The sequence below is a fragment of the Protopterus annectens genome, chromosome 2.part2 (assembly GCF_019279795.1).
Source record: "Protopterus annectens isolate FY-2018-M chromosome 2.part2, PAN1.0, whole genome shotgun sequence".
Taxonomy (NCBI): Eukaryota; Metazoa; Chordata; order Ceratodontiformes; family Protopteridae; genus Protopterus; species Protopterus annectens.
The window spans coordinates 322,743,314-322,766,253 of NC_056730.1; the positions used below are offsets into that span (position 1 = coordinate 322,743,314).

Consider the following 22,940-nt stretch of genomic DNA (forward strand, 5'->3'; position numbering starts at 1 on the left):
TTTTTTTTCCCTCTTTTTTTTTTTTGGGTTTTTTTTCCCCCCCCCCCCCCCCCCCCCCTTTTTTTTTTTTTTTTTTTTTTTTTTTTCTTTTTTTCCTTTTTTTCTTTCTTTTTTTTTTTGGGTCTTTTTTTTTTCTTTTTGTCTGTTTCTTTTTTGGGTTTTTTAGGTCTTTTTTTCTCTCCCTTTCTCATTTTTTCTTTCCTTTTTTCCCTCTTTTTTTGGGGGGGCCCCCCCTTCTTCTCTTTTTCCTTCTGTGTTTTTCTCTTTTCTTGTTTCTCTTTTCTCTTCTGCCTGTTTTTTTCTTTTCTTCTGCTTCCCCTGTTTTTGTCTCTTTCTTTGTCTCTCGCTTTTAGTCTTGTCTGTTTTTGACAGTTTCTCTCTTGGTCAGTCTGTCTGCCTCTGTTGGTCTGTTTTCTCTTTCTGTCTCTCTTTCTCTGTCTCCTTCTGGCTGCCTATGTGTCTGTCTCTCTGTTTGCCTCTGTCCCTCTCTGTCTGTCTCTGTTTCTCTTTGTTAGTCTGAGTCTGCATCTCTGGTCTCTCTCTCTCTGTCTGTCCTGTCTGTCTGTGTCTCTATTGGTCCGTTTCTGTCTGTCTCTTCCTCTCTTAGTCTGTCTCTCTGTTGATCAGTCTGACCCTCTCCCTCTGTCACTGTCTGTCTCCCTCTCCGTCTCTCTCTCTCTCTCTCTCTCTCTCCCTCCATCTGTATCTTTGTCTCTCTCTCTCTCTCTTGTCAGTCTGGTCTGTCTCTGTCAGTCTTTCTCTTTGTCTCTGTCTTCTTGTCCCTTTCTGCCTGTCTCTTTCTTTCTCTGTCTCTGTTTCTCTCTCCCCCTCTTTCTCTGCGTCTCTGTCTTTGTCTCTCTTTTTCTCTCTCTCTGTCTGCATATCTCCGTCTTTATCTCTCTCTGCTTCTGTCTTTGATTCTGTCTCTGTCTGCCCCCTCCTTTCTCTCTCTCTTTTTTTGTCTTTGTTTCTGATGCTGGGTCTGTCTCTGTCTTTGTCTGACTCTCTATCTGTTTCTCTCTGTCTGTGTGCTGTCTGCCTGTCTCTCTCTCTCTCTCTCTCTCTCTCTGTCTATCTTGGGTCCCTATTAAATTGCCGAACATTTCAAAGTTTGACTGTCATATGGTCGATACCATTGATCGAACTTTGAAAAGTTCGAAGGTGAAAGGCAACGGCTCTGTATGCGCAGAATGGGAAAATTTCCCTTTTCTGCACTGAAGTACGGTCTCAGAGTTGGTATATTTAAGTAGGGGGGTGTGGGGGGGGGGCAGGAGGACTTGCCCCCTGCTCAGAGCATTAAGGTAAGTTTTTTGTTTAAATTTTTTATTATATTTTCGAGGTTTCAAGTTTCGTTCGAATGTTGTCGAATGTATGAGGTTCGAAATTTTGAAGTTTCAAATATATAATATAGACCTGTTTATCTCTGCGTCTCGCTGTCGGTCTGTCTATCTCATGAGATTTGGTATTCTCCTTCATATTAAGAATACTGCAACAGAGGAATAGAAGGATGTAGATTAGTTGTGTAAAATCTTACCGTAACAATGTTCTCTGCAGTATTCCCTCCCTCCCTCCTTCCCCCTGCCTTGTTCTTCCTTGGATGTACTTAGCCTACTTTCTTCCCTAAGACGGGCGTTCCTCCTGGGGCACTCAGTTCTGAGGATGGTGCGTGTGTCTGTCAGTTTTATGGCCGTCTGACAGCAGCCTATGTGTAATGTACCACACACCCCTAAGTAGTAAAAGTCTTTTGTATACTGAACGACGTTGAGTCATTCCAGCAGGCAACTCCCTCATGTTAAGACTACTGCAACAGAGAAGAGAAGGACATCTATCGTTACTGTAAAATTTTACAAAACTAATCTTTCTCTGTTATCTCTTTCCTTCCCATTTCACTTCCAGCATTTGCTGTCTACTTTAGGAAAAATTCTTTGAAATTTCCTTTGGGTATAGAAAATACCTATGCAAACACTTCAAAGCAAAGATGCTAAACCCCTTGGACTTTATTGCATACTTGGGAACCATACATATGTCCACCCATTGTTCTCTTGAAAATTACCTTTTTGGTCTGTCTGCAAATCTTTTCTAGCCTCCCTGATTCATTCTTATAATTGTCATGCAATATTTTATATGCCCCACTAATTATTCCTTTTTAAAAGCTCCGTCTGTTCTAGATTCTACTAAAAACTCCACCAGATCAGGTCTTTCACTTAAGATTCTCCCTATCCCTTTCAGTTTGCCTGTACTACATCAATCCCTGCTAAGCTATGCAAAAAAATGCATAGTCATTCCCTTTGGGAAAAACAAAGTGCCCACAAACTACCACATAGGAGGTAATCCACTAAGTACGGAAGAAGTAATTAGGGATCTGGGGACCCAAGTAGATAGTAACCTCTCCTTTGACAATCACATTGCCAAAGTGGTTAGAAAAACCTTCTATATAGCCCACCTAATCACAAAAGGGTTCACATCTAGATCAAGTGAGGTCATTGTGCCCCTCTGCTCATCAGGCCCATAATTGAGTACAGTGCCCCATTTGGGATGTACCTTACCCGACACCTGCAACAGCTGGAGAGACCTCAAAAATACCTCACCAAAAGGATCGTGGGCCTCAAACAGATGCCCTATGCAGCTTGATTAAGAAACTCCAGCTCTACTCAGTTGCTTACCGCCTACTCAGAGGCGATCTCTGCCTGACGTACAAGGCCATGTCTAACCCAGAATTGTTGGACATGCTCCACCTCAAGAAAACCAGATCCATTAGAGCTACATGCTCCAGGGATGTAAACCTTAGCACAACAATAAATAGGATATGCTGGTGGGATAGATTCATATCCCAAAGGCTTCCCGCACTCTGGAATCGAATCCCAGTCCATGTTAGGCAGAGCCCCTCTCTGACCCTCTTCAAGAGAAGTCTTGATGAGTGGATGGGAAATCGTAAATTTGCTCCTGGGATCACTTCTATGACCCTGCTGGACAGAGGCTCAGGAATCTAGTCTAAAAGGGAGGCAAAAGCCAACACATTCTGGCTAGGTTTATAAATGCCCTAGGGCAGATAGCCTAGTACCTACCTATGAACCTATAAGGAAGGTAGTCTTTAGCCTGCAGTCCAAACATCACCTTGGCCTCATCCCAGTCTTTTACTTTTCCCTCTAGTTATTTTCTCCCAATACCATGGTTCTTTTGCTAGTTTTCTCCAGTAAATTCTAGTCCCTCTTGTCTGTTTTTTGTACTCGTACTTGTATTTATCCTCTATTGACAAAGTCGTCTTTCTCCATTCTTGTGTTGGCGTAGTTCTTAAGTCTTTTTACTACTTTATGAATATAATATTCTGGATGTTTATTATTTTTCTTAAGGATCTGCATCCAAAATCCTACTCTGTTTCTTGCACCCCCCCCTCCCATCATTGTTCCTTTTCAGTTTTCAAGTATAACCTTCTGCTTATGTTGTGTATGTGAGCCTTAACTGTGCAGCACTAAAATATCCCATCAAATCTGATAATCCTAAACCACCTTGTTCTATTGGAAAGATCAACTCATCCCGCTTAACTCTTGCCTTCTTCCCCTGCAAGATAAATTCCTTCAACTCTTTATTAGTTATCGTCCACAACTTCAGTTGTTGATAACATTTGCCTGACCTGTATGTAAAACTAAACGGGATAAAACCTTTTCATTGCTTGTATCTTATTGTCCATACATGTTTATAGTTAAGTACTAGGTTAGCTGCTCTGAGCCATTTTAAACCTAGCCAGTTTTCCATTCTAAAGGTGAGAATCAAACCCTGTACCTTGTAAAGTTAACACCGTAACCATTCTATCAACCCCAAGTCGAAATCCATTAGTAAGAGCTTCCAGTTTTTCATTTTTTGTATTATCTTTTGTTTGGTCTCTTCCTACACATCCTTAGCTGCCATAACAGAAGCTTTTTTAATCCGTACTCTTATTTTATCATGGCCACATAAATAAGACTTATGGTTAGTTTTGAGTTCTTTGTATTGCGTAGTGTAGAGCTAAAGTGGAGTGCAATGGATTATCGTTTAGATGTAGATCGTGAACTTTCAAGTGTGGTTTTCAAACATTGTTAGTTTAGCTGTTATTCCTTCTATAGTTATTATTGTTATTATACTTTTTATAAGTTTTATCTTTACCTTTCTTTAGCCCATTTTTACCTCCAATTATAAACTTTGCCCTCCTACTCTTGGAGTATTCTCTGTTGCCATAGTTGGTATTCTGGCTCTTTACCATGCTTATTAGTATTCTTTTTTTTTTAAACCATTGTTGGTAACTTCTCTGTTTTTGTTTTGATGCCACGGTCATAGCTGCTGCCACTAAAATAACTGGCAGAGCAAATGTCCTCTCTCTATCCGCTCTGACAGGGAGTCTAGGATGCTGGACATGTTTGGGAAGTGTCTATACTTCAGCGACCTTCGCTCTTAAGTCGCTGAATTGTTTGTCACATTTCACAAGACTCCAAAGGGATTTGATCAAAGAACTTTCCAAATCCCTCTCTGGGACCATATCCTCCGAGGCCGCGAGTACTACTTCCTCACAGTTGGCTTCAGTCTGTTTCAATTTTGTCCATAAGGCTCATCTCCCATATGGTTGAAGGTACTTCACGGGTGGCAGATTCAGACATTTCCATCAGAAGACATGCCTGGATGTGCTTATTTGATATTGCGGAACCCGTCAAATTTTCTTTCGTCAATGCTCCCTTTGATAGAACCTCCTTATTAGTCCCCAGAGTTAAAGACACACACTCTAGGTGTGAGCAGGAAGGGAAAGCCCTGTCTGCTGTGAGTGTATGTTTTTCGACTCCTCAATGGACCTTTTCTAGGAACCAGTGAGGTGAATGGAAAATGTGGTTTAAAATACTCCCTTCTAAGATCCAAATGGAGACAGTTCCCCTAGGGGCAGAGGGGGGAACTCAAATTGAAGATGATGTCCCCTTGGCAGAGGTGGTCTGCATAACCAAGGATCCAGGAATATCTTCTCTGACAGATCCTATCAGCACCCCAGAAATGGGGCCTGACTGCCCCTTCTGAAGGCAGTCGTGGGTCATTTATCCCTGCACCAGGGAGCCTGGCTAGAAATGGTAAAAGATTCATAGGTCTGGAGTATAATATCCAGATGTTATACAATACCATTTTCCCATCCACCCCCTCTAGTATCAAACAGAATCTCTGATGTTCCACCCAGTCAGAAGGAAGCAGCAGAACTAGAAATAAGCAAGCTACTAGAAAGAGTCCTCAAAAGAGGGTGCCCCCATACCAGATAGATGCTGGAACTTATTCAAGATCCATTTTAGTGCCAAAAAAGACAAGGGACTGGAGATCAATCTTGGATCTCAGCAAACTAAATCAATTGGTACAACATACAAAGTTTTGGATGGTCACGGTTTATAAAGTCCATTCTGACTTTTCTGTACAGGGATGACTGGACACGCTCAGTAGATCTGCAGGATGTGTAATATCACATTAAAATGAACAGATGGTCCAAAAGATGTCTACACTTTTGGCTAGGAGCCAGTCAATACTAATTCAGAGCACTGTCCTTTGGTCTCACCACAGCCCTTAAGGTGTTTACCAAGTGCATGGCCGTAGTTGCAGCTCACTTGAGACTGTGGGGAATTTGATTATTTCCATGTCTGGATGACTGGCTCCTGACTGCTCCGACCAGGCATCAACTAATTTAAACATGGAACTGCTTACTCCACCTGTGCTCTTGTTTGGGGATTTTTGTCAATTACAACAAGTCTCAACTCAATCCAACTCAGACTCTGGAATTCATCATTGCTCTCTTTAGTGTCTTGGATTCAAACAGTTAATTTCCAGGTGAACAAAATTATTCAAAAATTTTCTCTCCGCTCGACTGATACTCCAAGCATTGGGATCCATGTCAGTGGCAGTCATCTTTGTTCCGCTGGCAGGGTTCCATATAAGAATCCTCCAATGGGCACTCAGAACGCAGTGGTCTGTTCTCCAACAACCATTATCCAGTGAAATTAAAACAATGCAAGCTTGCAAAAAATTACCTTCTCTGTTGGATCCACTCCAATCAAATGCAAGAAGACCGTCCATTTGTTCTCCATCAATCAAAGGCCACAGTGACCACGGACAATTCTCAGATTGGGTTGGGGGGGGGGGCAATTCTTGGGAACGATGATCCAAAGCACATGGTGCCTCGATGAGGCCAGCATGCATATCAGTGTCCTGGAAATGAGAGATGTCCTCCTAGCATTGCGGGCCTCAAAGACAATCTCCCAACTGGGACTATTGCGATTCAGACGAACAATGTCTGTGGTCTGGTATATATCAACAAACAAGGGGGAACCAGATCTTACCTCTTTGTCAAGGAACTATGAGAGTATGGGAATGGGCGATCTCATTCAACTGCTTTCTGATTGCAACACACATCCCAAGGAAGCCCAACTCGATTGCAGACAGTTTAAGCAGGTTTATCCAGTGCCTCATGGGTGGTCTGTCAACAAGAACGTGGCAGACATGATTTCCATTGATGGGGCCAACAGTGCTGCAACCTTTTTGCATCTCCCCTCAACAAGTGCAACAGGTTCTTTACCCTGATCCCTCAACGGGGGGGAGTCACTGAGGGATGCTGTACTTCATGACTGCCCCTCCAGTCTCCTTTATGCCTATCCCCTGTTACCTATTATACCCAAATTTCTTTAGAAAGCATTTCGATTTAAAGAGCACTGTTATCCTCATTGCCCTGTATTGGTCTTGTCAGATCTGGTTTCCCTTCCTTTGGCCTTATCTTCTACATTTACCCTGGTTTCTGGATCCAACTCCAGACCTGCTGCCTCACCCGATGGACATGACTCATCCAGAAATTTCAAGCCTCAAGTTGACTGTACGGTTTCTCCAGTTCCAGTGATTGCTAGACAGCCCAGGCTCTCTTCCCATATCTATCACATTCTGTTATCCACAAAGCTTCCACTAGAAGCACTGATTTCTAAGGTTCTTGACTTCATAGCTACAATATTCAGTGAAGGGGCTGGCTTCACAACTGTCAGAATACAATTAGCAGTCATTCGCAACTTTCATATGGGAACAAAAAATCTGTACCTTAGTTTCCTCCAAGCTTTGCAAAGCCTTTCTCAGAGGAACATATTTACTTCAACCTCCTCTAAAAAGCATCCTACTCCTCCTTAAGATTTAAATGTTGTTGTTCAGGCCTTAACCCAACCCCCCTTTTGAACCATTAGTTAAGTCTTAACTAAAATTTTTGAGCTGGAAGATTTTCTGAGTTGCTATTACTTCTGCCCGAAGAGTGCAAGATTGTTTTCTGAGTTGCTATTACTTCTGCCAGAAGAGTGCCTGAACTTTTTTGTCAAGAGCTTCCTTGGATGAAATCTGTGCAACTGCAACCTGGGCTAATCCTCATACATTTATTGCTCATTACAAATTGGACTGGGTCTCTGGGGGAAGAGCAGCCTTTGACTTAGCTCTGCTCAGGAATATCCTTTTTTATAGTCTTCCCAGGATTTAAGTAGCTGGGGACTGTGTCCCAACAGTTTAGAAATTAATGAAAATGAAAACATCTGATAAAACAAAGTTATGTACTCACCATAACGTTTCATATTTGTTGTACATTTTCATCCTTCCTCAACTTCCCACCCACCAGTCCCTTCCTTGCTTTCTTTCTGAAAAAATTGAAGGATAGTAGAGGAGCCCATGTTCCTTGTTTGAGCCCCAGTTTCCGTCCTTTCCATAGTCTCCACTGCCCAGTAGGTCTGTGAGCAGTAAATTAGATCTGAGGTATGTTAGGTGACTAAGGCATTATGGGTAAAGAGAGGAACTCGAGAGTTTAGTGTTAAGCGATTTGGAGAAAGTAGCTGAGTCCGATTCCAAGATCGGATTTGAACCCACTAGTTGAGGAAGAATGAAAATGGGCAACTCAGATGGAACGTTATGGTAAGTACATAACTTTGTTTCCTTGTACACCAGTAACTGCTGTTCCATTATTCCCTATTACTGAGTGTGTTTATTGCTAGTTTTGATGTGTTATTGCTTTCTATGATAATTTTTTTTTTTTTTTTTTTTTTTTTTTGTGTGTTCTGTTGGGTAAATTAATCTAGCATCTTGTATTTCATTTCTCAGCCTGTGGCATAGTGCGGCAGGATTGAAATTGGCTTTTCTTGACTCTTTAACTGTAAAAATGTTTTATATGTATGTTTGTGTACAAAAGATCTTAATTGTAACAGTTTGCTAGGAACATGAGCTTTTTTGACGTAATTAGACAAATATATCTGTAAGGAAAATGAACACAAAGAGGCCTGTGGTGAGATGGAAATGGGTAACAGCTGCACTGATATTTCTAAGCCTCAGATTTTAGTTTGGGCAGCTCTGTATACCTTGCATTTGTGTAGGTCTTGCCTTTTATTTTGTGTGTGAAAGGGAGGAGTATTTTTTAAATATTATATTTCATATTTTTTATATTTCAGATGAAGGCAGTCCTTTTTTTCACTGAATCAAGGGAGCTGAGAATGATGCCCATCTCAGTGCCATCTTTAAAAAAGTACATCGGAATTAAAAATGTTACAGCAATGAGCATTGCCCCAAAGAATTCTTGGGAAAGTTAATGCTTTTATATGTGGATTACATCTTAATGCTTGAAAGCAAAGCAGGATATTTGGAAACCTCGTATTTCATTTAATAACCCTCATTGATGAATACAGATTATACATACTGTAGATTATTTGCTGCTTTCAGGGCTTGAGTGTCATAAGGGTATTCAGCCATGTCTGTTGGTCAAATAAATAATGACTGTCCCAGGTTCTTTGTTGGATGTGAAGATGGAGAAGGAGAAGAACTGATTGATCACACAAAGTCTGAGGACTTTGAACTTGCATATTCCAGTATGAATGGAGAGGATGAAGATGAAGAGGAGGAGTATGATTCAGTAAGTATCTGTCATTCTTTGAATGGAAAAAGTGTACATATTAAAATGTGTTGTCATGAATTGTTGACTAAATTAGAAAAACATGCTTAGAGAAAACTGCTTATGGGTGCTCTGATTATAGGAACTGCAGCTTTGATTTACCCATCACAATATTGCTTGCTTTGGGGCATCCTCTCTATTTTTGACTGTTTTTTTTGGCATTATGTTAATTAGAAGTATTTCTCAGATTATTTTGTTCATGTATTGTTGTATTAATACATCTAGAGGCAGGCAAGGAAAACAAAGCATGTCTCAAAGCAAGATTGCTACTGTCTCAGCTCTTGACAAGGTCCTACTGATAAGATTTTTTTGTGCTAAATGGTTGCTAAAAGCACAGCAACTAAATGAAGTCTCCCATTTGATATTTACATCTTGTTTACTAAGGTACTGATTGAGCAAAGGAAGAAGTGACATATAATCTGTTTATGTGTTTCTGTACAATGATCAGTTGTACACGTCTGTCGCTGTACTAATAAAACTCTTGTACCAAAGCATAGTGTGCTAATTAATGACTAGCCAGTTGTTTTGGGGTACTTGGAAGCAGTTAGAAGTTAGCTATAATGCAGAGAAGTGGTTGGCTGTTTACTGTTTAATAAATGCAGTTCTGATATTGCAGAAAATGACTGCATTTTTGTGTAATTTTAAATGCACTTTATATAATCCTTATGAATTAAAATATTATGCACGTCTTAACAAACTTCTCGATACGTTGGGTAGTCTAAGCTCCTTTCCAAACTAAACCAAAGCTGATGTAAAATTAACACTTTAAATGATATCCTGTATAACATTTACCTTTAGTATAACACATATCACTTGTCAGTTGTTTAAAAAAAAAAAAAAAAAAATTTCAAGTATGACTTCCATTTCCTTCAGTTCCCAGTAAAAAACATCCCTTTCGTTATTAAGGTTGATAGAAACTAAAAGGAGACATGACAGTTTGTCATTTTACGAAGGCTGAAGGGTGAAATAATGAACAGTTTAGTGAAGTGAATTTTCGTTGCAGGAGGTCATTGTAAAGGGGAATCTACATAACCTTCAAAGTCCACTAACCTCAGAGTTGATTATAAAAAGTAAGTGTGTGGGGGGCACAGCCTACTCCACACAATGTGTAGGAGCAATTTTCCTGCACCCCTCTCAAAAACAAACCAAAAAAAAAATTAAAACCACTTAAATGCAGTACCATTTTAACAATTTTATTTTGTTTGAAATGGTGTGTCAGTGCTTTGCACTTGGTTGTTCAATGCAAGGAGACTAGTTGCACAAATTTGTGATACAAATAAGCAAGAGAGGTGACGTTTTAAAAAGCTGCTGAGATACTCATTTAGTGCATATTTATGAACTGTTGCTATTATTTTTTTTGTCAAAACTTGTCATTAAATGAAATTGTTGCCAAACTGTGCTTATGACTATTAATATTACATTTTAATTTTTTTTGTGACTGATTTTAACAAAGAGGGACAAGCGCCATAATTCATGGCCACATCATGTTGTTTACTGTTACCAGATAAGTTAGTTTGAAATAGAGGATTGTATGCAAAACTCGTTTCAAAGGCCTGTGCTCATATTTCTAAGCATGCGAAGTAGGTTAAACATAGAAATTGACTTAACTGTAGTGAATAGTTTAGCACAGGGTTACTGTATTCATTTTTTTGTTTGTCATGTGTTGCAGGCATATTGAAAGGCAAGCAGTAGTTATTATCTTGACTACATTGTAAGAACCCTAAGAGAGTAACCGTGCTAAAAGTGGTTATTGAGATTGTTTTCTGGGTAACTGCTTTGTGTTGTTATGACTCAGTGGGGTGACTTATTCCTGTTGCTTGTTAATGAGGGGGATATTGTGTTTTTATTTGTTTTGAATGATTCCATATATATATATATATATATATATATCTATATATATATATATATATATATATATATATATATCTATATATATATATATATATATATATATATATATATATATACATATACATATACATATACATATGTAAGGTTAGTAGAGTATGAAGGAGATATTGATATACATGTATGTTTGTGTATTTAGTTATAGAATGGATGGGGTACTTCCACTTTAAGATTTATGATGTATGATTTTTGTCAAAAAAGAATTATCAAGTCATTTATTCCTAGAGAATAAACAAAATGAGTTTTATAAAGTTATGTGTTTACTTTGACTAACTTACTGTTTGTTGACGAGGTGAGTGGGCTGGTCTTACCCTTTTCAGCCATGACCTGGGCTCTGTGATCAACCTAGATCAGACTACATCATTTGGTTGACAACCTGGTTTAGTCTGTTGAGGGAGCACTATAGAATGTTGCGACGAGTGTCATTTGAGTAAGACAAGTGGCTTGATAAAATAAATAAAATGTGCATGTTTGACACACAACACGGAGTTAAATGCTGGATGTGAATTTGTTCAATCTCGCTATTTATTCTTACACATGGGTTTGTAGCCGATCCATCGGCTCCGAGTCAGCCGCTTTACTAGCTGAAGATCTCAAGAGTAGCTCAAGGCCAGGTCCCCTATCCAATGATGCTCTCTGTCCTACCTCAGATCTAGTTTGCCGCTGCAACAGATCAGAGGTCATCTGGAGAGCTCAGGCCAGTTGTTTTATATTTATCTCTTTTTTGGCAATATTCTACTGATAGTTGCTATATTATCTAAAACTTTTACAATTGTACTGCTTTTGGGCTGCTTAGCCTTAAAATTCTTTATTTAGCGTTTGACGAGTTTTGTCATTTTCAGAGCGGTTGCTCTTAGGCCTTTGGCCGTTCTTTAGTTAATCCCTATCCCCTTATACTTATTAATAGTGTGATTATAGTGTTATGCATATTAATAGTGTGTTTTTAGTGCTATTAGAGTGATTAGTGTTATTAGATATACAGTGTGCTTAGTTTGGATATATTATATATTATATATATATATATATATATATATATATATATATATATATTCTTATTGGATTAGATTGTCCGTTGTCAGGGATCTGACAACTTAGAACTATTCTAGAAATTAGACTTTGCAGTAATGTTTTTCTTCCCTAATGTTACTGTTGTTTATGATGTCTGAGCATAAAGGAAAACAGAAATCTGGTTTCAAAAAGTGTTCAAAATGCGGGCAGATGTCCATTACGGACTCCCATGTGAATTGTTTGGGGCCTATTCACCTCCAGGAGGATTGTTCTTTCTGCCATTCCTTCAGTAGTAGGGTTTTACTGGAGAGATGAAGGAAGCTGGTAGATAGAGGTTTATTGAAGCCAGATTTTCAGGAGTCTGTGGACAAGGCTGACCAGACCTCCAAGTCATCGAAGGGGTCGAAGTCTTCTAAGGCATCTTCGTTGCCCAAGTCATCGGCTCCAAGCCTTACTGTTAAGGTGCGGTTGATGGATCTGCAGTCTTCGGAGCCGTGCACCGAACAAGTATTTCGGAGCCGGTCCCCGGTCTTGGAACCAGTCCCCGAAACTTTGAGGTTGCCTATCCTTCAATCAGTGGCATCTTCTGCTTCTTCGACGACCCTCTCTAATGTGGATGTGGACCGGGTGGTGCAGAGGCTTCTCAAGAACCCGGCACTGGCTAAATTATCGACCTCGACCCTACCGGCCTTGGGGCCTATGACCATTCCATTGGCTGTGACTACACCTCCTTCGAGCCGAGCAGGGCCTTCGGAGCCGGGGGAGGAGGATCTGATTATTGTGGAGCCTTCAGAGCCGAGGCCTATTCCAGTACCCTCTGCTCCATCAACTCTGACTTCTTCAGTTCCATTGGAAGAGTCTGGGAGCTGACACTCTCTCGTCGGTTCCGGGGGTTGGAGAGTTGAACTGATGCACCGGTTCCAACCCTTCCTCTTGGGGCTTCGGCGTGGATGAGCTCGGCTCCGTCCTCTGTTTCGGAGCCCACTGTCTCGGCACTGGGGAAGTTGCCATCTTCTTTGAAACTGGCAGCTTCCTGGGGTTGGAGCAGTGGTGCCTTTGATGCTATGAGGAGGGTCATGTCATCCAAGACACACACGTAGTCAGGTCCCTCCTCCTCCTCCCCTAAAGTGCCGCTTTCTGCCTCTACATCGCAGGTCCCTGTGAAGTGTTGAGACCCGGAGCCTCAGGTAACCCAATCAGGTGACCCTTGCTCTACTGAGACCTCACCAGAAGCCCCCACTGATGAGGTTCCCAGGAAGAGACTTTGTAAGAGGAGGCATTTAGATTCTCCGCAGGAGTCTTTGACATTAGACACCGACTTAGAGTAATCCTTTGCTGATATCCTGGAAGTCCTAAAGCAGAGGGGTGACTAGCGGTCCGTTAGCCCTACTGAGAATGAGTCAGTGCTCCTGAAGGCCTTTAGATCTCAACCTTTCACCTCCTGGGTGACTCTGCCCTTCGAACTAATGGAACTGGTTGCTCGAAGGGCATGGGAGTCTCATGATACTATGGAACCGGTCCCTTGGAGGCCCAGCAGGTTTATCACCTCCCCCGAGTCAAGATGTTCCTCACTACGCGAGTCCCGGTTGATGCCATGGTGGTGGTGGCGGCCACCAAGAAAGAGAAGTCAGAAACCTCTTCTACTGTCCATCCTCCTAATAGGGATTCCAGGATGATTGACAGATACAGGAAACGCGTCTTTAGTTCTGTGACCTTTGCTATTTGATCGCTTAACTACTTGACTCATTTTACCCGTCTTCAAAGAGATCTCCTAAAAGAGCTTGGAGATACTCTGCAGGGTAATACAGATGGAGCTGTCTCTGAGAAAGTGACAGCCCAACTTAATACCCTTAACTCCATAATGAACTCGTCCATGCAGCTCATTTCCTATGCAGCCGATGGTTTGAGCTGGGCAGCGGGTTCAATGATAGCTCTTCGGAGACCGTCCTGGATGCGCTTATGCTCCTTTGCGGAAGCCTTCAAATCTTCCTTTGTCAACACCCCATTTGATGGTTCTTCTCTTTTTGGGCCCAAAGTCAAGGAGACTCTCACTAGGTGTGAGCAAGAGGGAAATACTGTATCTGCCGTAGGAGTCCATTTTTCCACCCCTAGTAGACCATACCCCAAAGGGCAGAAAGGTGGAAAAATGTGATTCCGAAAGTCCCAAGGAGCTTTCCAGAACACACGTTGTGAATCCCCCTCCAGGGGCAGAGGAGGGGATAATAATGGAAGACGCCGTCCCGGCGGCAGAGGGGGTCCGCAGAATCAGGGCGACAGGGATCAGTTCCTTGGTAAGCCCTCTCAGCACTCCTGAAAGGAGGCCCAACTGTCCTACTCTGGAGGCGGTCGGGGGTCGCTTGGCATTGTATCTGGATGCCTGGCTAGGAATTGCAACAGATTCTTGGGTACAAAGCATCGTTACCAGAGATTACATCATTCCATTCTTAGAAAACCCGCCTGTTGGGAAAAAAATTCCAGATGTTCCACCCAGTCTCAGGGATCAAGCAGCCATAGAAATCCAGAGGCTGCAGGAAAAAAGTCATCCAGCCAGTCCCAGCAGACCAGATAGGATCCGGAACTTACTCCAGATTCTTTTTAGTTCCAAAGATGACAGGGGACTGGAGGCCCATCTTGGATCTCAGCAGACTCAACACATTTGTAAAGAAGGAGAAGTTCCGGATGGTCACACTTCAGTCTGTTCTCCCATTCCTCAGAGTGGGCGATTAGATATTCTGTATAGATCTCAAGGATGCGTACTACCATATCAAAATGGCCAGGCCATCCAGAGATCATCTGTGTGACCGGCTGGGAGCCAGTCACTACCATTTCCGAGCACTGCCATTTGGACTCGCAACAGCCCCCAGTGTGTTTACCAAATACATGGCAGTAGTTACGGCTCATGGCATCCTGGAGGCGTCTTGGATTCCGAGTGTTTCCATATCTGGACGACTGTCTCCTTACCGCCGCCTCCAGGCATCAACTAATTCTGTCCAGAAATCACACTCTCAATCTCTGCTCTCAAGCATCACTATCAATTTCAAAAAGTCTGCGTTGTCGCCATCACAGAGTATATAATTTATCGGAGCAGAACTAGACACCACCACCGCCATAGTAAAATTGCCCCTGGACAGAATAACCACCCTCCGAAACCAGGTCTCGGATATTTTGCAGAGAAGAAAAGTACCAGCCCAACCCAAGGCAAGTAAAAATATGACTCAGTCATTGTCCATGCTGGTGTGAATGACCTGAGACGTACCTCCCTGGACTACATGAAAAGAGGCATAGAGGAGCTCTCTGAGCACGTAGCCCAGGCCGGTATGACCCTGACCTTGAGTAGCATCTTACCCTCACCAAGAATGATGCCACAATATGAAGACAAGATGATCAGTTTCAACAATTGGCTTAAGTATTGGTGTCATTCAAAGGGGATCCAATGCCTGTCAGCCTGGGATGACATGCTCGACAAGCCACGATGCTTTGCTAGGGACGGCTTGCACCTGTCACCCTGGGCTTTGGATATTGGCAAAGGCTCTTGCTACCCCCATAGTGCCTTTTTAGGCAAGGCTCAAAAGACAAACCCACCTCCATAGGTATCACAAGGGATAAGAAACTAAGAGTAATGCTACTCAATGCCAGAAGTCTAAACCTCAAGATGCCTTTTCGAAACTCTGCTTAGCATGGAGAACATCGATATCTGTGCAGTAACAGAAACCTGGTTCAAGGCTCGAGAGCACCCCAGCACTACCAGGTTATACCTCATACCATGCTTTTCGCCCCAAAACTTGGACCGAACCACAAAAGGAGGGAGTATCAATATTCGTCAAAGATACCCACACCTCCAGGTTGGTGGCACAGCACGAAGCATCAGAGACTATCCATGTGCAACTAACAGTGGGTAAAACTGCCTTCCAGTTAATAGCCTGCTACAGACCACCCTCCCAAACCCAGGAACCCCACTCAGCCTTCCTGAGAACACTGGAAAATATGAAGGTCTCTCCAAACACCATTATATTGGGCGACTTCAACTACCCAAACATAGACTGGGAGCATTACTCTAGCTCCAACACCCTAGCCCAAAGGTTCCTAGAATTTATAAACTCAAATGCTATGGAACAACTTGTGACCACTCCCACAAGAGGGGAAAACATACTGGACCTGATCATCACCAACATGGGGACTCTATGCTCCAGACCAGAAGTGTATCCCTCACTGGTAAGATCAGACCATAAACTAATCTCTCTGGATATTCACATCCCGACTCCACCCCTTGCCCTGAAAACCACAGTGAAAAACTTCTCTAAAGCAAATTTCACATTCCTCAAAACCGAGGTGGAATCCTTCAAAGCCCCCGGGCCTGTGGAAAATACAGCCCAGACCGCAGAATCCTTTATAAACGCATTCTATGAACACCTTCAGGAATGCATGGGTCATGCAGTCCCAAATAAAACCAAGACCCAATCCTCCAAAGGCAGATGTCCTGTCTGGTGGACCCCAGCCATAAACAAACTATACAATAGAAGGAGGAAGCTACTACATGATAGAGCAAAATCCCAAAAAGGGAAGGCATCTCTGATCAGTATTAGCAAAAAACTACGGGCACTCATAAAATCGTCTAAGGCCAGCTTCGAGAGAAAAATTGCACAAGACACTAAGGATAATCACAAGCTTTCTCTAGTTATGTTAGGAACCTGGGTGGGAATTCCCAGATATGCTCAGAATTAGTCCAGAATGACAAAAAATACACCGAACCCACAGACATTGCTAACATCCTAGCTGACAGGTTCAGCGCAAACTCCCCACCAAAGGGCAAATATCTATCCCAGCAGAGTGCTGCCCCCCTGACATCTCAGATGCTCAGGTAAGAGCTGCCCTCTCCAAAGCAAAAAACACAGCATCAATGGGACTAGACGGTGTCCCGGGCTGCGTCCTACATGAACTCCAAGAAGAGCTAAACGCAAACATAAAACTACTGTTCAATCTCAGCCTTACTACAGGATATGTACCCAAAGAGTGGCGTACAGCAACAGTGGTCCCTCTCCATAAAGGTGGTGCCTCAACGGATCCTGGAAACTATCACCCCATAAGCCTGACTAGCTTGGTCTGCAAAGCTATGGAAAGGATCATCATGGACCTCATAAATAAAGATATTGGGGACCTACAAACACTGGATCCTACCCAGTTTGGCTTTGCTAAGGGCAGATCCTGCCTCTTAAACCTGGTTGATTTCTTTGAAACAGTCACCAAGGCCATTGACGAGGGGAAGGTGGTTCACACAGCCTACCTGGACCTCGCAAAAGCCTTTGATACAATACCCCACTCGGGCATTATAGATAAGCTCGCCAGCTTAAATATAAACCCCTATGTCACTAGATGGGTTGCAAACTGGCTCAAGGACAGAACCCACATGGTTAGAATTGCTGGAGCCATGTCAGACTCCAAACCAGTTACAAGTGGCGTCCCACAAGGCTCAGTCCTGGGACCTCTCTTGTTCGGTATATATTTCTCGGAGGTACAGGCCAACACGGAAGGACTGTGGCTGACCAAGTTCGCAGATGACTGCAAACTGGGCGCCATAATCGACTCTCCAGCCGACACAAGCATCCTCCAAAAGGGTCTCATAGAAACAGACAACTGGTGCCAGAGCCATGGCCTCAAGATAAACACCAAAAAGTGTATAGTCATCCCCTTTGGCAAAAACAAAGTGCCCACAAATTACCACATAGGTGGTAATCCATTAAGTACAGAAGAAGTAATTAGGGACCCAAGTTGATAGCAATCTCTCATTTGACAACCACGTGGCCAAAGTGGTTAGAAAAACATTTTATATAGCCCACCTAATCATGAAGGGATTCACATCTAGATCAGGGGAGGTCATCGTGCCTCTTTACTCATCCCTCATCAGGCCCATAATTGAGTACAATGCCCCTTTTGGGATGTACCTTACCAGACACCTGCAGCAACTGGAAAGACCCCAAAAGTACCTTACCAAGAGGATCAAAGGGCTCAAATAGATGCCATATGCTGCTCGGTTAAAGAAACTCCAGCTCTACTCAGTGGCATACCGCCTGCTCAGAGGCGATCTTTGCCTGACGTATAAAGCCATGTCCAACCCGGAATTAATGGACATGCTGCACCTCAGAAAATCCAAATCCCATCGAGCTACGCGCTCAAGAGACTTGAACCTCAGCACTGAAATAAATAGGACATGCTGGAGGGACAGATTCATAACCCAGAGGCTCCCTTCACTCTGGAATAAAATCCCAGACCAGGTTAGGCAGAGTCCCTCATTGACTCTCTTCAAGAGGAATCTTGATGAGTGGATGGGAGATCGTAGGTTTACCCCGGGTATCACTTCTGTGTCACTGTTAGACAGAGGCACAGTATACTAACCTCGAAAAAGGGCATAGCAAAATTAATTTAAAATGGGTGGCGAAAGCCAAACACACTCTGGCTAGGCTTATAAATGCCCTAGGGCAGATAGCCTAGTATGAACCTATGAACCTAAGTACTGAAGCTACTAGGTACCATGGCAGCTACGCTCATAGCAGTTCCTCTGGGTCATATGCACATGAGGATTCTTCAGTGGTTACTCTTCACCTAGTGGTCTTACCAACAACTCCCGATGTCTTTCTTAATCATGATTACGGACTCTTGCAAGAAGGATCTTCTCTGGTTGGGTGACCAACCGACGAGTTATATTGAGTTGACCATTTGTTACTCCCCCGCCGTCAGCCATGGTGACCACGAACGCTTCTCTGATAGGATGGGGGGGGGGCTTTTTCAGGGAAGAACAGCCCAAGGCACCTGGTCGGAGACAGAGTCACAGTTGCATGTCAGTGTTCTGGAGCTGGGAGCAGAGGACTATTGTGATACAGACGGACAACATGTCTGTGGTCTGGTACATCAACAAATAAGGGGGAACCAAGTCTTACCCCCTGTGTCGAGAGGCCTTGATAATTTGGCAGTGGGCAGTATCCACCGGGCGCTTTCTGATAGCAACGCATATCCTGGTGAAATCCAACGTGATAGCAGACAAATTGAGAATAGCCATTCTGTTACCGCACGAGTGGTCTCTCAAAGACTAAGTCACTGAAATGATTTTCTGCAGATGGGGTCAGCCTTACTACGACCTGTTTGCATCCCCCATGAATACCAAATGCAGAAGCTACTTTGCCCTGAATCCCCCTCCGGGGGGCAGCCCAAGGGATTCGCTCATACATGATTGGTCCCCGGGACTCCTGTATGCCTTCCCACCAACACCCCTGATTCTGAAATTCTTGCAGAAAGCCAAGAGCTTGGGATGGACTGTAATCTTAATAGCCCCCTTTTGGCTTCGACAGATTTGGTTTCCCTTCCTCCGACTCTATCAACTGGAGGAACTTTGGATTCTGGACTCAGTTCCAGACCTGCTGACACATTCGTCAGGGGCCCTCCAGCCCTCCCTTCATTCCCTCAAACTGACAGCTTGGCTGCTCCAATTCCTAACCTAGCCAGGTCACATGATTTTTCTTCAGTAGTACAGCACATTCTTGTGTCTTCGCATAAGGCTTCCACCAGAAAGTTGTATGCTAGTAAATGGAAGCGATTTGCCTTTTGGGGCTCCCAAAATAACATTGAGTCTTATGTTCCTCTGATTGCCACTATTCTGGAATTCCTATCTAGGCTTTTTCATGAAGGTGCTGCAGCTGCCACAATTAGAGTTCAATTGGCTGCAGTTTCGAACTTTCATCTTGGTGCTGAAGGTTCTAATTTGATGTCTCACAGATTATGTAGGGCCTTCCTGAAGGGTACCATTCATCTTAGGCCGCTTGTTAGACAACCCTTTACTCCCATGGAATCTATATTTTGTGTTGTCACGTATTATTCTTCCCCCTTTTGAGCCTGCATCATCCTGTCAGTTGAAGTTTCTTTCTTAGAAAACTATTCTCTTGGTGGCCATTACTTCAGCACGTAGGGTGTCTGAGCTTCAAGCCCTTTCTATAAAACCCCCATATTTGGTATTCCATCCAGACAGAGTATCACTGAGGACTAATCCTTCATTCCTGCCAAAGGTGTGTTCCAAGACTAACCTGAATCAAACTATCGAACTTCCAACATTTTTCAGTAATCATTCTAATAAGTTGGAGCATATGTTGCATAAACTTGATGTCCACAGGCAATTGAGATTTTATTTGGACAGGACAAAGGAATACAGAAGATCTGACCAAGTCTTTGTATCTCATGCTGACACTAAGAAAGGACTAACAGTCTCTAAAGTTACCCTTTTCAAATGGTTAACTGACTGCATTAAATTTATGTACTCTTCAGTGAACCAAACATTAGAGCATGGTGTGAAGGCGCACTCCACTAGGGCTGTTTCTACTACTTCTGCCTGTGCAGCTCAATTGCCTTTGGACACTATATGTGCAGCTGCTACTTGGTCTAAGCTGCATACCTTTATCACTCATTACAAAGTGGACAGGGCTTCCTTTGGTTCCACTGTCCTCAGGAATATACTTCCTTGAGCCACCCAGGATTAGGGTGCTTGGGACGCTACCCATGTGTAAGAATAAATGGCGAGATTGAACAACTTCACATAAAGAAGTTATGTACTTACCATAACGATCCATGTGAGTTGTTGTTCTCACTTTTATTCTTACATTCCCACCCCCCCCACCCCCCCCCCCCCAGGGTCTCGAAGAACGAGTAGACTTGGGGTCTGGTGGTCTTGTTCTGGGACTTCTTACTCCGGTTGAAGTATTTATTGGATTATACCTGTTTATGCTGGGTTCAGCACACTGGATCTGAAGTAGGACAGAGAGCATCATGGGATAGGGGACCTGGCCTCGAGCTACTCTGAGATCTTCAGCTAGTAAAGTGGCCGACTCGGAGCCGATGGATCAGCTCCGAACCCATGTGTAAGAATAAAGGCAAGATGAACAACTCACATGGAATGTTATTGTAAGTACATAACTTCTTTTTATTGTCCCTGTACTTCATATCCCTAACTACGGGGGGGGGGGGGGGGGGGTGATGATAAATCATGAGAATGTGTTATTGCAAATGTATATTGCAAACATGTAAGGCAAGTTTAGCTAATCAAAACATTTGAAATTAATTCTGCTGATTGAAGTCATCTTTTGGTTGTGTGAATGAGTGACTTAATTGATGCTGAATTTATTTTGTGATTGTGACATGAATTTTTGTTAAAATGAGTGACTGGAAAATGTGTACTCTTTGTTGACACAGGGTTGAGTTTGGGTTTTGTATAAGGTTAAGAAGTTGTAATTTTGTGGTTTGTCATTTGCATTTCCATAGAATAAGTTGTGATTATTTTGAATGAATACGGTCTGCTTGGAGTTGTAAATAGTGATGAAGTGCATAAGCTGGCTGTAATAAGAGAGATTTTAATGAGTGGTAAGAGAGATTTTAATGAGTGGAAGACCCAGGAATTTCTGGAAGGGGGGGGGGGGCCCACAGGAAAGTAATTCATGTGGTAGAGAAAGGTCATGAAAAGTGGACAACTAAGGTTTGGGGGGGGGGGGCTGTGAAAATAAGACCACTTAGGGATGCTTTGACAACAGATGTGAAGACAATATGGATTTAGTTGCACATCATTGTGTTGTGGTTGTGGTAGTGGAAGTTGGTAACTTGTGTTATGCACAGAGCAAATTTACTGGCAGTACCATTTGTTTCATGGCATGTCTACAACAGATGTTTGGTCACCCATGTCAAGTCAGTCTGTCTCCATAATGACATAGCTTGTATATACCATTCTGATAACCTGCTACAGTGATGGCAAACCTATGACACGCTTGTAAAAGATGACACACACCATGACGTGATCACCAACACCCGAGCTACCAAAGACGCTGCTTTTGCATTTATTGTTTGTGTGAAGTGCACTGAATTATTTTGTGTCAGGAGCTTTTGACACGCCAAACCCAAAAGGTGCACCATCACTGAACTACTAGGTAGTCCCAAGGAGGATGATATATCCAAGTACCATAGCAACTTTAAGCAAATTTTATAAGCAGATCTGTGCAAACACTGGACTTCAGTTATTTGAAGCCAGCCCAGCATGATATAAAAGTAAAATAAAAAACAAATGCTTGTCTGTGAAGACAAGTGTAACAGTTTTAGCATTTCATAAAATATTTTTTTCAAAATCTACTTTAATGTCATGCAGCGGTTCCAAATATGTAAATCAGGGCGTGTTACTGGCATAATAATTTATAAAACACAAATGAACTGGACTATTCCCTTAGAGACACAGAAACAGCTGTGCATTGAATTGTGATATAAAATTTGATTTTAGTGTTCATTTTATGCCTCAGCATATACAAAGAGGATCACTTTTGTACAGAAATGCACGTCATGTGTGAAATCACACCATTATATATTTGTTTACTCAACTTTTGTTTACTGTAGTCTAAAGAGACATGAAAGCTGCAAAATTTTCAGCTGACTGTGTTTTGTTTGAAAAATGTTGAACATGACAATTTACAAAAGCCATTGTGCCCTAAACTCCACATTAACTTCAAAGGTAATCTTTCTGTACTTCAAGATGTTCTTACAATTTTTTTCCAGTATAATAATTGTTTATAATCCCACTTTCATTATACTGATGTTCATCGTGTTACACTGCTGCAGTCATTACACTTGGGTTATCCTGCCGTCAGGCGGTCCCTGGTCCGGCGTCGGTTGCTGTCGCTTCTTCCCTGACAGTGCGCCAGGGGTATATAAGATGCAACCAACGCCATTTTCTTCAGTCTTTCTTGCCGTGCGGTGCCCAAAGCAAAAGCAGTTCGCAAGTGCCGGTCGGCCGACTCCTGAGATTTTCATTCCGAATCCAGAACCCAAGTCTTCTACAAAGGTAAGTACCCCGTTCGGGAAACTTTTTCTTGCCTCAGACCGATGTCAGTAAAAGTTAATAATTGTATTTCTTGTGGGAAGCAAATACCTCATAAGGATTTCCATTCTTATTGTATCCCATGCCTAGGCCCAGACCACGATGTCACAGGTTGTCGGTTTTGTGCTAGGTTTAACAAGCGCACTATTAAACGTCAGTTTGATTTTGCCCGACATTATTTTG

The 22,940-nt window shown here is 42.6% G+C and overlaps 1 protein-coding gene across 1 annotated transcript in view; it reads left to right on the forward strand.

Annotated features, from left to right (window-relative positions):
* The window catches only part of PPIP5K2 (diphosphoinositol pentakisphosphate kinase 2), a 3,486,936-nt gene that overhangs the window by 138,800 nt on the left and 3,325,196 nt on the right, over positions 1–22,940 (forward strand). Inside the window, 1 exon segment of the mRNA XM_044063880.1 lies at positions 8,454–8,911. Coding sequence (XP_043919815.1) covers positions 8,750–8,911 — 162 coding nt within the window. The 5' untranslated portion in view covers positions 8,454–8,749.